At 42.6% G+C, this 18,053-nt stretch overlaps 1 protein-coding gene across 3 annotated transcripts in view; it reads right to left on the minus strand.

Moving 5' to 3' along the window:
- The window catches only part of RNF130 (ring finger protein 130), a 128,305-nt gene that overhangs the window by 94,869 nt on the left and 15,383 nt on the right, over positions 1-18,053 (minus strand). For all 3 annotated transcript variants that reach the window (XM_064595770.1, XM_064595771.1, XM_045890611.3), the window contains exon 2: positions 6-200. In XM_064595770.1, the coding sequence (XP_064451840.1) occupies positions 6-200 (195 nt within the window). The remainder of the gene's footprint in view (positions 1-5; positions 201-18,053) is intronic.

The raw sequence follows: 18,053 nt of genomic DNA on the forward strand, positions 1-18,053 counted from the left end.
TTTACCTGGATGAGTCATGGTGACGGGCTCCTCTTTGGATTTATTATTGTAGATAACTACGGCAACGGCATTGTGGAAAGCAGCCCGTGATATTTTCTCTTTAAATGTGCAATTTCCCCGCTGCAGCAAGGCAATCCACTGTTTGATATTAGGAGGGACAAAGAACCGTGTTTGAGGATCACAGCCCAGATGATCAGCAACTAAACAGAAAAGAAAAAAAACATTAATTTTTTCTCAAGATAAATAAAATCAGTCTTTATCAAAGTGCTCAACTGTTTCCCGAACACTCTGTGTATCCAAAGCACTTCGAGCAGCTCGGGGCCAGCAGAGCAATGAATATACCCATGAACCTGAACCCGTATCTGTACAGGGAGAGAGAGGCTCCATTAACACGTTACCTGTGATGCAAATGAAAACTGTGAAAAATCCCGTTTAACTTCACAGACTGACAATACCCAGTGCAGGCTGGTGAAGAGAGGAGGACGAAAATGCAAACCCAGACGCCCCCATCCCCCAACACCCAGGTGACTCATCTACCCCTGACTTCTGCTCGTTGCACTTACTCTTCTCACCCCACCCCCATGCTGCTGAAAGAGACTGATTTTGCTTGAGGTAAACAACGCAGCCAAACTAACTTTTGCTTCGGTTACCAAGTGGCTTGCTGACATTCAAGCATGTTTGAACAAATTTCTTAGTAAGTGTCTAAAGGAAATTAGAAAGGTAAGTTTTGGCCTGTACTGGAAGTTCAAATAGTTAAAATAACATGAAACCAGAAACTAGAATAGATTATTCCTCTAATTTACATTTACTGGTAAAAACTACAATTCCCCGTTAAGATACACGTATTAACTTTACTATATGCACCTGTCTGACAAGATGAAGCCCCAGCACACTCCCTGGTGACACTAGTTACAGGGCTACTGTTGTGGATGTGGGGGACAGTCTGTTCCGGATTCCCGTAAGTACACGGGAACCTTTATGTAAGGCCAGGCTCCTCTATCCCAGTCTGCAGACATGGTCATCAAAGCGCTGTCCCCTTTCGCAAGTCTAAAGAAGCCCCGCCGGCAGCTCTTCCCTCTCCCCACCGCGTCACGCTTCTAACAGGTGAAAGTGAACGGGCAGGGTGGTCCAGACCGGGAAGGAGTCACAGAGGTGAAGTCCGCAGACTGCCATCCATCCGCAGTGCCAGAGGATGGCCAGACCCAGGCTCTGCACTGGCTGGGGCGGGGAGGACAAAGGGGAACACTAAAAGCAAATAAATAATAAAAATACCAGATCAGTATTAATAATAGACTGTAGGAAAAGATGACACCAGTGGGGAAATACATGCTTTCCACACCCCAGAAATACACCTACTTAGCAGAAAAAACGTTCACGCTACTTAAACTGCACGGTGTAGCGATGCCAGCTAACTTCCGAGAAATGGTACAGCTATCTTTCCTACATAGACCGTCTCTTTCCCCTGAAGTCTCTTACTATCGCGGTGAAGGATTATAATGAGAGTGTATTTGCTACCAGAGGTCTCCTGACCCAACTGAAACATAAATAATTTCACGTCATGATTTATATTGTTGACAACTACCACCCTTTTCCTTAAACGAATTCTGCACTCCGAAACTTTAGTCCTTTCTCAAATGGGCGGGGAAAAAAAGCCTATATCACAATTTTAGTAGCCAACTATTTTATTTATTTTTAAAGATTTTATTTGTTTGAGAGAGAGAGGACACACACGTGCATGTGCACACAAGTGGGGGGAGGGGCAGAGGGAGAAGCAGAGTCCCCGATGAGCAGGGAGCCCGACACGGGGCTCGACCCCAGGACCCCAGGACCCCAGGATCATGACCTGAGCTGAAGGCAGATGCTTAACTGACTGAGCCATCCAGGCGTCCCAGTAAGTCAACTATTCATTGAAAGACACATTGAAGGCATTGTGAAACTCTGAAATCCTGAAACAGACTGTTTACTTGCAGTGCTGTTTCCCAGATAATTATGCTGCTTTAAAATAGAAGCATTTAGGCTAAGTGTTAAGATAACCTCAGTGTCTTGGAAAAACCTCCAATGCTGTATACAGAGAGCAATCAAAGAGCTGGTCTTAAAGTGTTTCATTTGTTATTTTTCATAACACACTGCTGCACAAACCCTGAAAGAAAACGCAGAATCAAGAATACCCAAAAGGACATGTACACTTGTCTTCAGCAAAATAATCATTTTTCTGTGACTTATCCTGTGCTCCCTATGATTTCATGCATATTCAGAGGGCAGTAAGGAGGTAGCAACACAATGGTCATGGAATAAGGAAGACGTGGGGCTCACATTCTAGATCAATTATTCACTAGCTGAACAACCGCCTGGGTTCAATGATCTCATCTTCAACTTTTACTTACTAAGACGAAGTTAAAATTCTTACCTCACGAGAGTTTTATATGTCAAAAGGCTATAATAATTCCTCTTCTCTTAAGTGCTTTAAAAGATTAATTCCCTTGGGGCGCCTGGATGGCTCAGGCAGTTAAGCGTCTGACTCCTGATTTTGGTTCAGGTCATGATCTCAGGGTCGTGAGATTGAGCCCTGTGCTTAGTGATGCAAATGTGCTTTGTGGGGAGTCTGCTGGAGATTCTCTCTCCCTCTCCTTCTGCCCCTCCCCCGCTATGCGCGCGCTTTCAATAAATCCATCCATCCATCCATACATACATATGTACAATATTAAAAAAATCAATTCCCTTTCCTTTAGTTTTATGGGTTTCATCTTATCGGGTCCTAGTGTTCCAGTTTGGTGCTGTGGGGGTTTTCTGCACCGATGTGTGTGAAATCCACCCACAGCTCGGAGCACATGTCCGCCCCACATCCCCGGCTCCTAACACCTCCCGTCCCCGTCTCGTTCCCTCTCCCCGTTGTGCTGACAGGGTCATTCATCCTCTTAGAAGATAACAGTCATCATTTCCAAGACCGAAAAGACACGGGAAAGGATGCAACCACGGAGCAAAATCTATCAAACATACTGAAGGAGAACTTTAAAATTCTCTTAAGGAATCCCCACCCACTAAGAACAGATTCTACCCACAATGCAGGATCCAAACAAATTCCAACAACAGACTATATGAGTGGAAGAATGTCCTTGTTCCCAAATTTCACCCAAGTCATCATCCATAGAAGGTCTCTGCAAACATTTATGTCAGCAAGAATATGCAATAATAAGTGAGAATAAGATATTCAAGTTCCTGTTCAAGGAAGGAGTTTCCATTATTCAGAAAAAGAAAATAAGAGGTTTCCATAACCACTTGGTCACATGTTTATTTTGTCTATTCATTCCTTCCTATAATTAAAAAATAACTTGAACGGTGAAAATGTGAACAGCTCTAAAACAACTTACCAAAGGACTGAAGACGAACCAGTTCAGTGGCCCTACTTTGCAATTTAATACCAGTTGTTTATACTTGAAGCAATTTATTAAGTGAAGACGCAGTATGGCATAAAATATCTATGCAATTAGGAACCATTAAAATCTATCAATAGCAATTTTGCTCAAATTCAAAATCATTTTACTTCTTTTTTTTTTTAACCTGCCAAATCTAGAGGAGGACTTCATCTCTGACTTCTTTGCATTTATTAGTTATGGTGTCAGGAAAAACTTTTAGGAAGTTATCATGAAAACGTGAAATTACAGATGATATACAATATTGTATTACAATATCTTACAATTTTGTGAATTATACTTTGATAAACCTGAAAAAATGTTATATTACAGAGAGGCTGAACATCAGTTTTTTTTTCTGTATGGCCTTTCCTGTTGAATCCAGAAACAGTAATGAGAATTTTATTTATTCCTTGACAAGAACCAAACAATCACCGAGAGGAACAATTATGGAATCCTCACCTCAACGAACACAGAAGCTCAGCAACAACTGAACACCTTGGTCTTGAATGTTAAGGAACCTCTAAATGTATTGAGAAGGCCATGCCTGACATAGAAATGCAATCTCAGCAATACTGGTTGGTAGTAGACCTTACCAACATGAAGGGTGCTTAGAAATCCAGGAAAAGAGCAACAGGATGGTAAAGGTCTCGTGGGGGCTGAAACCCAGATGGAATGCTGGAAAACCACTAGCCAGAGAGGAGGGGGTGCAGAAGTGACCAGCACGAGAACAGAGAACAAAGACGAAGCCGTTCTCTCGAACTCTCACGAAAATCAAGATGACACATAACCCAAGTTACAACGCTATACCAATGTAAGATAATCAAGTTCTAAAAAGAAGAACCCATCTGCAATGGGAACAGAGAAAGAATATTCTGGCACAGAGTATATAAATATTTAAAGGGTTCTGTGAGTGAAGAAGTCAGTCAATTAATAAAATCTCTCTTCCCCAAGCAGCCCGAAACTCCCACTTTGGTTCACCTTAGACCTCAGCGCGTGAAAACGCAAACACCCCATCTAGCGTGTAGCGGTTACCACATTACTGTGTGGGTCATGTCTCCTTCCACGCCGAGAACCACCAATCTGCAGCCGTGGCACAGCCCAGCTCCCCCGGGGCGCCTCACGCTCTCAGAGCCTGGGCGTCTTGGCTCCTCCATCTGAAATGCCAAGCCCAACACTTCCTTGCTGACCACCTCCTAAACCTCAGGATTCTGCTAAAGTATCTTCCCCAGAACACCCTCCCGGCCTCCCGAGGCTGAGCTGGGTGCTTTGTGTTTCCATGGCAGCCCGAGATGACACACACTTTAGCTTTCATCCTACTGTACCAGCAACTGGATGTTTATTCTGAGTCTCTCCTCACGTGTGAGAATGTCCTCCAGCATGTGTGGCACAGAGGAAGTACTTGACCTCCCAGGTGAAGGGAGAAATGGGAGAATGACAGAGGGAGACTGAGCAAGAACTGACACAAAGAACGAGTCTGTGCCAAAGACCACTGTTTCCCGTGGCAGTGTTTGACGGGGATGATGTTCTCCCGGCGTGATGTCCCTACGAAAGAGGTAGGTTCCTTGCTTCCTAGTTCCACATTAGATTATAATCTCTTTCATCTTTAGGTTTCCTGCTTCTTATCCCGACTTTCCTTATTTTCCCTCTGTTAAATTCTAATTTTATGATTCAAAGGACAAAAGGGAATTCCTTATTTGTGTTGCCAGTTTCTTAATTTTTAATGTTCAGTGACTGGATTTACATGTCTAGCTTTCATCCCTTCATCCACATCCACAGATAACTTATTCTCTTACCATTTCTATACTTTCACTTAAATTTAACATCTTTTTATTATTACTTATCTTCAGTGTTTAATCTTGTTGAAACACTCTGCTTTCCTTTTGTCTTAATTTCTTGTTAACTCACTTGTTAGTTCAATTTTTCTCTTAACCTTGTATCTACTTTGTTCCTCTAATTTTCTTATCCCCTCCCCCACCCCTTTCCACTTCTGTTCATGTTTTTCTTTTCTGGTAGGATTTGTTGTCATAACGGCCAGGAAAAATCATCTGGATGGACGCTAGCCTTTCTTGATTTTTCAGGAACCTTATATTAATGATCATTCCCTCTTTGTCTTTTTCCCTCTCAATTAAACCTGCTGGTCCTTTCCATCTTAAAAATAAAGAAGAAAAGAAAGCAGGTATGTCCAAAGTCTCCCGTTACCGTCACCGTTGTCAAGAGCCGCCTGTTCCTTCTGCTCCCACCTCCTCAGTGTCCACTCACACCTCATCACATCTTCATCTCTGCACCCAGCCACTCCGGCTAAAAGGCACCAATAGCCTCTGCATTTGCTGGGACACTGTGTCCTCTGCACTGACTCTCAGTGACATCCACCTCAGCTGAGTACTCTCCTCTCCTGGCTCTTAGGGCCCTTGGCCTCCTGGCCTTCCTCCTCCCTGGTCGCCTTTCCCTACACCTGAACCTTCAGTGTTGACATTACCGAGCACTGGGACCCCACCCCGATGTAGGTCGAGGACTCTCCAGGGGTAGAATTTCTCCCCACACTGATGGTACGTTTTCTTACTGGAAGGACGATGTTTACTAACATCTTGTGCCAATCAGCCCTTTCCTGAAAAACTATTTTTCATTTTTTACTTCTATAAATCCGCAGTTTCCAGTATATTCAACTAAAGCAGGTCGACAGCATGCTAAGAATCAGGAGACAAATATGGAAAATTATACACAGGGAAGGGGTCCTTTCTCTCCCACTCCAAGCAGAAACTGGACTTGACCCTGATGAGCTAACAGGCATTTCTGAATGTCTCCACTGGTTCACGTGGAGTGAGGCATGGGAGGGAGGCAGGTGGACACACTGTCACTCTGTCTGGTTTGTTTCTTTCTAGGTGACTTTGCCCTGCTTCCAGGCATGACCATGGGATCACCCCGGGGTCTGGAGTAGATTCTGTTAATTGCCCCCAAAAAACAAAAACAAAACTAGAGACCTTATTTATTTTGGGCATCTACAGATCAGCTCTACCCAACCATATGCTTTCAGTGACACCTATTTGAGCTCAAACTCCAGGGGGAGGAAAGTAGACGTCCACTCTAAGATGAGCCACAGGAAAGTGAATAAGGAGACATGTGACTACGCTGCTACTGGCAGCCATTTTGTGATAAAGAGGGAGCAATCTTGGGATGAAGTTAAAACTAGGATGGCAAAGGGGAGAGATCAAAAGGAACAAGATCCTTAGTGACTCTGCTAAGTGTTGAATCCCTGAACCCTGAAAGCGGCCCTAGCTTTGACCTTCCAGTTCTGACACAGAACACTGTAAGCAATCTAAGTGGGGATTTGTTACTTGGAGCATTCACGCTTCTTGTGTTATCAAGCAGCAATGACGGAGTTGGGGACTTTATCCCTGCTGAGGGACTTTCTTAGTCCACAAAGATCCACGCTTGGCTACGCAAGCCCACCAAGAAGAAGACCAGACCTAAGGAGAAAGTGTCCCTGGGAAAGTCCTTTGACACAGGGAGGCAGCCAGGACATCAAGCCTTTGCCTCCTTCCCTCACTTAAGGGACGTGGTATGTATCTGGGAGAGGGGAGAGTTGTTGGAAGACTAACATCTCCAGCAAGGACTCTTGAGAAGCATCCATGTAGGCAGAACCCAAAAGGCTGGTGGAATTTGAATGACGGAAAACCATCTTTATTTTTACTACACTAAATGAAATCTAGCGTTTTCTTCCCCTCTGAAGGTAGGCAACAAAACATCTGCACCTCTGTAACTAACATTAGCTACTGCAGATTCGGCAAAAACATGAAAACATACCCGCGATTAAACTTCGTAGACCCAACACTGGTAATCAAGATGATCAGACCCACTGCTAGATCTTGTTACTTGATATTATCATAAGAAAGCAGAGTTATTTTATTTTTCTTTTTTTTTAAATTTTTTTATTCTTATGTTAATCCCCATACATTACATCATTAGTTTTAGATGTAGTGTTCCATGATTCATTGTTTGTGCATAACACCCAGTGCTCCATGCAGAATGTGCCCTCCTCAATACCCATCACCAGGCCAACCCATCCTCCCACCCCCCTCCCCTCTAGAACCCCCAGTTTGTTTTTCAGAGTCCATTGTCTCTCATGGTTCCTCTACCCCTCCGATTTCCCCCCCTTCATAGCAGAGTTATTTTAAATACTGATACTGCGTTTCAGGAGACTCATTTACTTTTGCACGTTATCACTACTCTGAGAAGCAGCCTGAGGGTTTCTCTTTCACTAGACTGCAAGAAGAGGCTCAACCGCCAGGCTCAGTGAACGTGCATTACTTACAGGATATACCTGGATCCGTTCCTACTACTTTACTTTGTTCTCATGTATCCTGTTATTCCTAAGCTTCTTTGTACTCTCCCCCATCCTTCTCTACTTCTGAAAGCAGTGATCACATTTTCTCTGTTCCCCCCTTTTCCTCCACATGTTTATTTAAGTTCTACTTTTTAGAGATTACTCTTAAAATATTAACATGCATACCTGATAAAGAGTTTACATTTAATCAATGTCTCTAGTTCCTTCCTGAAGAACACGGGCTCTTAAAATATGTATTGGTTTCATAGGGCTACCCCAACAAAGCCCTATAAGACCTGGTGGCTTAAACAACAGAAACTGATTCTCTCACTGTTGTGAATGACAGATGTCTGCAATCAGGGTGCTGGCAGGGTCACGTCCCCTCTGAAGGCATTGGTGGAGAACCCTTTCTTGTCTCTCCCAGCATCTGGTGGTCCCAGGTGACCTTGGCTTCTGGCTGCATCACTCCAACCTCTGCCTCCGTCTGCATGTGGCCTTCTCCACCATGTCTGTGCCTTCACTTCTGTCTCTAAGGACACTTACTGTTGGATTTAAGGCCCACTTGGGTAATGCAGGGTGCTCTCATCTCAGGATCTTAATTTAATTACATCTGCAAATGTAATTTTTTCCAAATAAGGTTTCCACATTCACAGGTTCTAGGGATTAGGGCATGGACACATCTTCTGGGAGGCCACCATTCAACCTACTGCCGAATAGAGCTCCAACCACCCCTTTCATCTTATGTGTAATTACCAGTACTCAGTTCTACCTTTCTCTAATTACCCCATCCCTAATAGTTAATGTTTCATATGGTCAATGCTGGTTAAATGTTACCTACAGATACTTATTAGTCTTTACGTTAGTCCAGGATCGCCAGAGAAACACACCAAGAAGACACGTGTCTGTATAAAGAAATTTTGTGTAAGGAATGTGCTCGTGGGATTATAGAGGCTGACAAGTCCCTAGATCTCCAGGGTAAGTCAGCAAGCTGGAGAGCTGATGGTGTGGTTCTAGGCCAAAGCCTAGCAGCTTGAGACCCAGGAAGAGCTAATGTTTCAGTTTGAGTCTGCAGGCAGGGAAGGGCCAATGTCCCAATTCAAAAGCAGTCTGGCAAGAGGAATTCTCTCTTACTGGAAGGAAAATCAGCTCTCTTGTTTCATGCAGGCCTTCAACTGATTGGATGAGGCCCACCCACATTGGGGATGGCAATCTGCTTTGACCTGCTTTATTCGGTCTACTGACCTAAATGTTAATCTCATCTAAACACACCCTCACAGAAACACACAGAATATCTGATCAAATTATCTGGACACCCTCTGGCCCAGCAGGTTAAGCCTCTGACTCTTGGTTTCGGCTCAGGTCATGATCTCAGGGTCGTGAGATCAAGCCCCGCATCAAGCTCTGCACTCAGCAGGGAGTCTGCTTGAAGATTCTCTCCCTCCACCACTCACTCCGACTTGCATGTGCCCGTGCTCTAATAAATAAATCTTTTTTTTTTTAAAGATTTTATTTATTTATTTATCTGACAGAGACAGAGATAGTGAGAGCAGAAACACAAGCAAGGGGAGTGGGAGAGGGAGAAGCAGGCTTCCTGTCGAGCAGGGAGCCCGATGTGGGACTCGATCCCAGGACCCTGGGATCATGACCTGAGCCGAAGGCAGATGCTTAATGACTGAGCCACCCAGGCGCCCAAATCTTTTTTTTTTTTTTAAATATCTTATTTATTCATTTGACAGAGAGAGAGAGCGCGCACGTGTGTGCAAGCAGGGGGAGCGGCAGACAGAGGTAGAGGGAGAAGTGGGCTCCCTTGCTGAGCAGGGAGCCTGATGCCGGGCTCAAGCCCAGGACCCCGGCATCACGATCTGAGCTGAAGGCAGACGCTTCACCAACTGAGCCACCCAGGTGCCCCTCTCATAAATAAATCTTAAAAAAAAATTAATCATCACTGTCCTCCTCACATCTCACTTTTTCCTTCTGTGTTTCATTTCCTCCTTCCTTATGAGAATAATAAGAACATCCCTCTGATGTTCCTTCAAATGAGGATCTGTTCAGGGTAAAGTCAGGTTTTTGAGTAAACTTGTCTTTTTATATCTGAAAACATCTTCCATATGATCCCATTCTTGAATGACAGCTTAATTAGGTAAAAAATTCTAGACAGTTACTTTTCTCTCAGCACTTTGAAGATATTACTTATTCCATTGTCTTCTGCCTCTTATGAAGAGAAGAATCTGAAGAAAACATTTTAATTGTGTAGGTTCTCCCATCCAAGTACTAACCAGGCCCGACCCTGCTTAGCTTCCGAGATCAGACGAGATCGGGCGCGTTCACTAGGTTCTCAAATGTTACTGTATCACTTTTCAGCTTTGAATCTAGTATCTTTAAAAAGTAATATGTGTCCCTTATTTTTCTCCTAACTGGCAAGCTTTACTTCTTTGGTTATATTTATTCTAAAGAAACAGAGTTTTACAAGTCATTACCTTTTAGTATAGAGTTTTTAACAAGAGGGCAACAATAAGATATCTTCTGTTCACCTAGAGTGCTGGATATATCAGTCAACATTGCAAGAAGGGTCATACGTAGCTGAACTGTCAGCAAGTTTAACTGTCAATAGCTATCCATTATCATTTGTCTTCTATAGTCACTGTATATCTCAAATGGATTTTGATTATTTTTCACATCCTTACACAACTTAAATATATCTGCTGGATGTTCTCCATGACATAATAAAAAGCATCTTAGAAGTAATTTTAAATGATGGCTAATACAATTCACTTCACCTGAAAAGTCACGTTCAAAAATATTTTCTACTACAACTGATACAACAAACACTTCAACACAAGAGAGATGCTACAAATCAAGATAACTAAAAAGCGTGCTAGGTCCTTGGACAAATGTGGTGCCACAGTGCAACCCAAGAGTGTGTTAATCATTTAATCCATATCACTCCTCATTCCACCAAAGCATTACAGCATTGAGTACAAGTTCTTCTACAGCTCTCTTTTCTGTTGACTCCTGTCCACCACACTTTCCTCTCACCTCTCTGCCTACTCTTTCTCATTTTCCCGTTGCTAGCCTCTTAGCTGGAGGGGTTTCACCAAGCATCTGCCCTGGGCCCTCTCTTCTCAGTGGCCAATCTCATCCACTCCCATGGCTTCAACCATCACCTGTATGTACGTAATGTCTAAATCTCTCTCTTGTATTTTATTCCGTAATTTTCAACTGTCTGCTAGGTATTTCTCCATGAATACTGAGTATCTCAAACTCATTATTTTCCCCCTTCAAATGTGATCTTCCCACTATGGAATTCCTGACCAACAGCATCATCATTTACCTAAACACACAAGACTGAAATCCCTGTTGAAAAATAAGGAAGTGACGATTAAGAGACAAGACTAAATAGAGTGTTCAGTTTTCTTGGCTGCCACCAAAAACCCACCAGAGCAGAGCAAAGCCACCGACTATAGCTCAAACTGCTGATGCACAGAAAGACGTAAGGACACCACTGGGCAGAAGAGTTTTTGAAGGCATTATTCCCTCCCCCACCCCAGCTTTACTGAGGTATAATTAACAAATAAAAACTAGATATATTTAAAGTATACACTGTGATTTGATATGCATTGTGAAATGATTACCACAATCAAGTGAGTTCATATATCCATCACCTCACTGAGTTACTTTTTTTATATCTGGTGAAAACACTTAAGATCTAGTCTCGTAGCAAATATCAAGTATGCACTACAGTATCATTAGGTTTAGTCACATGCTGTACGTGTATCGCCAGAACTTACTCATCTTATAACTGAAAGCTGGCAACACTGGAAGGCATCATTAATCCTCGGGCAGAGGGGCACCTGGGTGGCTCAGTCGGTTAAGTGTCTGCCTTAGGCTCAGGTCGTGATCCCAGAGTCCTGGGATTGAGCCCCGCATTGGGCTTTCTGCTCTGCGGGACGCCTGCTTCTCCCTCTCCCACTCCCCCTGCTTGTGTTCCCTCTCTCGTGTCTCTCTCTCCATCAAATAAATAAATAAAAATTAAAAAAAAAAAAAATCCTTGGGCAGAAAAGTAAAGGATATGGAAGCATTCCTGTTTTATTTATCACTTCTTCCTTCTAGTACTAGTAGTTACAGTACTAATGACTCGGACACAATGACAATGTTAACAAAGACTAGGTTATCTGAAACATTCTTTTCTTTTTTAAGATTTTACTTATTTATTTGACAGAGAGAGAGACAGCAAGAGAGGGAACACAAGCAAGGGGAGTGGGAGAGGGAGAAGCAGGTTTCCCGTCGAGCAGGGAGCCTGACACGGGGCTCGATCCCAGGACCCTGGGATCATGACCTGAGCTGAAGGCAGACGCTTAACGACTGAGCCACCCAGGCGCCCCTGAAACATACTTTCAAACATAAGAATAATGGATTCAACAATACATTTAAAGGATCACACACCATATCAAGTGGGATTTATTCCACAGATGCAATGATGGTTCAACCCCCACAAGTGAATGTGATGCCCTACGTTAACAAAATGAAGTACCACATGATCATCTCAACAGATGCAAGAAAAGCATTTGAAAAAATTCAACATCTATTTATGATAAAAACTCTCAACAAAATGGGTATAGAGGGTATGTACCTCAACATAATGAAGGCTATATAAGACAAGCCCATAGCTAACATCATACTCCACAATGAGAAGCTAAACCCATTTCCTCTAAGATCAGGAACAAGACAAGGATGTCCACTCTCACTACTTTTATTCAATATAGCACTGCAAGTCCTAGCCAGAGCAATAAGACAAGAAAAAAAAAAGAGGCATCCAAATCTGAAAAGAAGTAAAACTGTCTCTATCTGTAGAGGACATGACATTATATATATAAAACCCTAAAGATTCCACCAAAAAGCTGTTACAACTAATAAACAAATTCAGTAAAGTTACAGGATGCAAAATCAATGCACATAAATCTGTTGCATTTCCAGACACTAATAATGAATTACTGGAAATAGAAGTTAAGAAAACAATCTCGTTCACAATTGCATCAAAAGGAATGAAATAGGGCACTTGGGTGGCTCAGTCGTTAAGCATCTGCCTTCAGCTCCGGTCATGATCCTGGGGTCCTGGGATCAAGTTCTGCATCGGGCTCCCTGCTCATCAGGGAGTCTGCCCCTCCCTCTGCCCCCTCTCTGCTCCTGCTCGCTCTCTCTCAAATAAATAAATAAAATCTTAAAAAACAAGAATGAAATATCTAGGTATAAATTTAACCAAAGAGGTGGAAGAGCTGTGTATTTAAAATTATAAGACCTCGATGAGAGAAACTAAAGAAGAAACAAATAAATGGAAAGATATCCTGATTGGAAGAATCAATACTGTTAAAATGCCCATACTACCCAAAGCAATCTACAGATTCAATGCAATCCCTATCAAAATTCCAATGGCACTTTTCACCAAAATAGAATAAATAATCCTAAAATTTGCATGGAACCACAAAATGGCCTGAATAGCCAAAGCAATCTTCAGACAAAGCTAAAGATATCCGGCTTCCTTATTTCAAACTATATTACAAAACTATACTAATCAAAACTGCATAGTATTGGCATAAAAACAGACACTCAGGGATACCTGGGTGGCTCAGTCAGTTAAGCATCTGACTCCTGATTTCGGGTCAGGTCATGATCGCAGGGTTGTGAGACTGAACCCTGTACTGGGTTCCACACTGGGTGTGGAGCCTGCTTAAAATTCTCTCTCTTCCTCTGCCCTCCCCCTGCACTCCCCTCCAAAACAAACAAACACACACACACAGATTAATGGAACAGAACAGAGAGCTCAGAAATCCACACATACATGGTCAATTAATTTACAACAAAGGAATCAATAATATACAACGGGGAAGGGATGGTCTAATTCAATTAAATGGTGTTTTGGGAAAAATGGACAGCAACATGCAAAAGAATGAAACTGGACCACTATCTTATACCATAAACAAAAATCAACTCAAAATGGATTAAAGACTTAAACATAATACCTGGAACCACAAAACTCCTAGAACAAAACATAGGCAGTAATTTCCTTGATTTGGTGGTGATTTTTTGGATTTGAGTAAAAAGTAAAGGCACCAAAAGCAAAAATGCACAAGTGGGACTGCATCAAAGTAAAAAGCTGCTGCACAGCTACGGAAACCATCAACAAAATGAAGAAGCAACCTATCGAATGGGAGAAAATATTTGTAATTCATGTATCTATCTGATAAGGAGCTAATATGCAAAATATATAAAGAACAAATACAGCAAGAACATTTCTTCATCTTAGGGTCCTTGCTTTATGCAAATTTCTATCCACACAGTTCTCCACCATTCCTTACATTTGACAGGTGCTAAGTGTGTAATGCTGTTGTTGACCTTTGAATAAATAATGTGAGTTAAAAGAAATGACTCATCCGTACGGGGGGGGGAAAAAATGACGGGCTAGGAATAGCTAACTGCCGAGGAAGGAGGTAGGAGAACATGAAAAAAAAAATCATGAAGTCAGTCCTTGTGGAGGACAATTAGGGAAAAAAAAAACCCATTGTGAGAGACTACTCACATGAACAAATTGAGAATGGGTTTAAAGTTGTCATAATCTGATATGTCTGTAAACTAATAAATATAAATAATAAGAAAAACCTTTAGTTTACCTTAAATAACAACTAATCAACGGGACTTGTTGAAGTGGGTCTCAAGATTAGGCTGTAATGATGGAAAAGTATATCTAAGGAACTATTATTCAGAGGGAAAAAAGCAGATATTTTGTATCAAGATAACAGACGTCCTTTAGGGAAATCCAAGAGAACAGAACTCAAGAACCTGTCTAAGAGACAGAAATGAAACTTTGATGGGGGCAATATACCTATGTCACCAGCCAAACAGTAAATACGAAAGTTCTTACCAGGTCACCGAGCCGGCAGACAAGAGAGAGTACTGATAGGTGTCAACGACCTGCAGGACTGCAGAGATCTTGTTCAGCTAAAAGCAGGGTGTCTAACAAGTTCGTGATCTGCTTTACCATTTGCTTTGTCTGCAACAAGATAATGGCTAGGGATAACCAGGGGCAACTGTGACCCAGAACCCAACACATGCCCAGAATGCGGAGTGACTAGGAACTTGGAAGAAAGCAACCCATCATTACAGTTTGCAAAACCCAGGCAAAGACAGCTGGGCAAGTACAAATCATCCTGATAGATAAATATAATGAAACCAGGAAGAATGCACGAGATAAATTAAACTTTAAGAAAGACTCACACAAAAGCTGTAGAGGCAAATGCAGGATGACAGTGGAGACTTATAAATTATTTTTCCAAAAATTAAAAAGCCCAGGAAGAGTTAAAGATTGCAAATAACGACAGGAACAAGCAAAGTGGCTTCTCTCACCCCCTTCCCAAAAGATTTCCTTACAAGTTTTTTTTTCAGAGCAAGAGAAGTAGGAAAGAAATGGGTCTATTGCAGGGTCAACAAAACAGTGGATGAAAACATTTCCCAAAACTTTTTTTTTGCTTTGGTTTCCTCTATCAAGGAGAAGAACCTGAGAAGGGCGACCATCAGAGTAGAAACTAAAGGACACTGCAACTGGGTGCAGAGATTGTTAGAAAGCCCATCTACAGATCCTCAGGTTAGGCTCCTCTGTGACACACTCTTATCTCAGTAAAACTGCTGTTTGTACCTGGTGCACTCATGCTTATTTCTTCAAGAAATCTCTCATTCCATTAAGATGATCTGTAATTACCCAGCTTTCTTTGCCCTGGGGTTGGTGAACTTAGAAAATAATACAGCTGCTTTCTTCCAAATTTCCAGTCACTGTGCTTCTATGTTACCAAATGCAGAGGAAATTTTCCAGCCCTCGGCACACACCCTCCTCAGCCGTGTCAGTGGGGGGTGAACCACTTAACTCTGAAACAATGCACATTTCTTTGGCCTCCTCTCTCCCCCTCTGAGTCTTCTTGGCTATTCAGTCTTCCCAGCACCTTCTGTTGAAAATAGTTCTTTTCCCCCACTGAATTGTCTTGGCATCTTGGTCAACAATCAATTGATCACAAATGTAAGGTTTTTTGGATCCCACTTCTAGTCCATTGATCGGCAGGTCTGGGCCAGCACCACCACACCGTCTTGTAGTAAGTTCGGAAATCAGGAAATGGGAGCCCTTTGGTCTTGTTCTTCTTGTTCAAGATTGTTTTGACTATTCAGGGTCCCTGTGAATTTTAGAATCAGCCTGTCAATCTCTGCAAAAACCCAGCTGGTGTTTTCTTAGGATCATGTTGAACCTGAAGGTCAACTGGCTATATTAACAGTAGTAAGTCTTTGGATCCATGAATATGGGATGACTCTCCACTCATTTAGATCTTTAATTTCTTGTGACAATGTTTTGTGGTTTTCGATGCCAATGCCATTTTAAATGGTATTTTAAAAAATTTATTGTCTAATTGCTTGTTCTTGGCATATAGAAGCACAATTAACTTCTTTGTATTTGTATTGATCTTATATCCACTGACCTAAGTTTACCTGAGTTAAAAAAAGAAAATCATTCTGTCATAGGTAATAAGAAATGAAGCTTTACTGATGTTTCATTATGGATTAACATTGGCTGCTTTTCCCAATCCGTGTCTCGCTGTCATGTGTCTCCTATTGTATCTGAGGTGTCCTGAGTGGGATCCCACAAATGTAAAGAGGGTAGCAGGGACTCCCTCGCACATGTGTTTGTTTTCACTTTACTGTAAAACAGCTGAGTTACATGGATTTACAGATGAGACCATCTACTTTTTTTTTTTAATTTTTTTTTTAAGATTATTTATTTATTTATTTGAGAGAGAGAATGAGAGAGAGAGAGCGCACATGGGGGGGGGGTCAGAGGGAGAAGCAGACCCCCTGCTGAGCAAGGAGCCCGATATGGGACTCGATCCCGGGACTCCAGGATCATGACCTGAGCCGAAGGCAGTCGCTTAACCAACTGAGCCACCCAGGCGCCCTGAGACCATCTACTTTTAACTAAACTGTCCCTCAAATAGTAGACAAATGCCTTTAAAAAAAAACCCTGCAAAAAAAAGCAAAACAAAAAAAATTGGCATAACTGACATTTCTACTGCTGTGCAAGCTCTTCTTAGTCACCATGAAAGGGGGGAAAAAAAACAAACAAAAAAAACCCCCCAAAACCCAAAACCCAACTAATTGGATTTGGAAAATAAAGCAAAAAAGTTAGAAATTAACATGAAGACTATTAGAAATACAGATTTATTACAGCTGTTGACCTAAGTGCTGGGCCTTCAGATGCTCTATCAGAGCACTCCAAGGGCACGGCGTAACATTCGTAAGTATAATACCGGGGATACGTGTATATGCGCAACCAAGAGAGTCCGTGTTCCCGTTCCATAGGGAATGGGTTAGAGCGGGTGACAGCGGACACAAGGAAGCCTGTCAGGAGGCCACAGTCTAGATAGATTAGAGTAGTCTGCGGTAGATGTGGGGAGAAGTGGACACATTTTAGAGACACTTGGGGATCTGGATCAACAGGACGTGGTAAGTAATTAGATACGGGGGCTGGAGGCCTAACGAAGATGTCTCAGTTTCTGGCCTAACAGCCTGGGTAGAAGGCGGTGCGGTGCTATTGATTGAAACAGCACCCACCGGAGGAGGAACAGGGCTCTGGAGGAGAGACGGTGAACTGTCTCGGACACACTGGGCCTGAAAGAAAACTGAGAGGGAGCGAACAGCCCCCTCCTGAGCACACACCCCATAAAACGTGTGCACGACAGGATTAGTTTAACAGCCACAAAGCAGGCAACCCACATGCCCATCCACAGAGGCATGGATAAACTGTGACCTACTCACGCTTGCGGCCACTGGCAAAACCATTCTACAGAGAGTAACGTGAGTTTACTTCACATGTTAGTGATGGGAGCAAAGAAAACTCGTCACAGGAATACAAAAGCACGCATACCAAGACCTATGTGCATAAAGTGAAACAACAGGCACCATCTGTGGTGTTCAGTCTGGGGAGGGTGAGAGGGGGTGTGGTGACTGAAAGGGGGTTTCTGGGGAACCCCATGGAGTTGGTTGGTGATGCTCACATTCGTGACCAGGTTTGGGGTTACATCAGCGTGTACACTACGGTAACTCATCAAGCTGCAGAATTAGGGTTGTGTATTTTTCTGTGTAGGTTATAGCTAAAAATGTTAATTCAAAAAAAAAAAAAAATCTGGCTAGTTCACTCCTCAGGTTAAAACCCTGCAACAGTGTTCTGACACACACCACGACATGGATGGACCCTGAGGACATTATGCTAAGTGAAAATACGTCAGTCG

Source organism: Mirounga angustirostris, unplaced genomic scaffold, assembly GCF_029215605.1.
Source record: "Mirounga angustirostris isolate CCGP_5_RB_7025 unplaced genomic scaffold, mMirAng1.0.hap1 SCAF_7, whole genome shotgun sequence".
NCBI lineage: Eukaryota > Metazoa > Chordata > Mammalia > Carnivora > Phocidae > Mirounga > Mirounga angustirostris.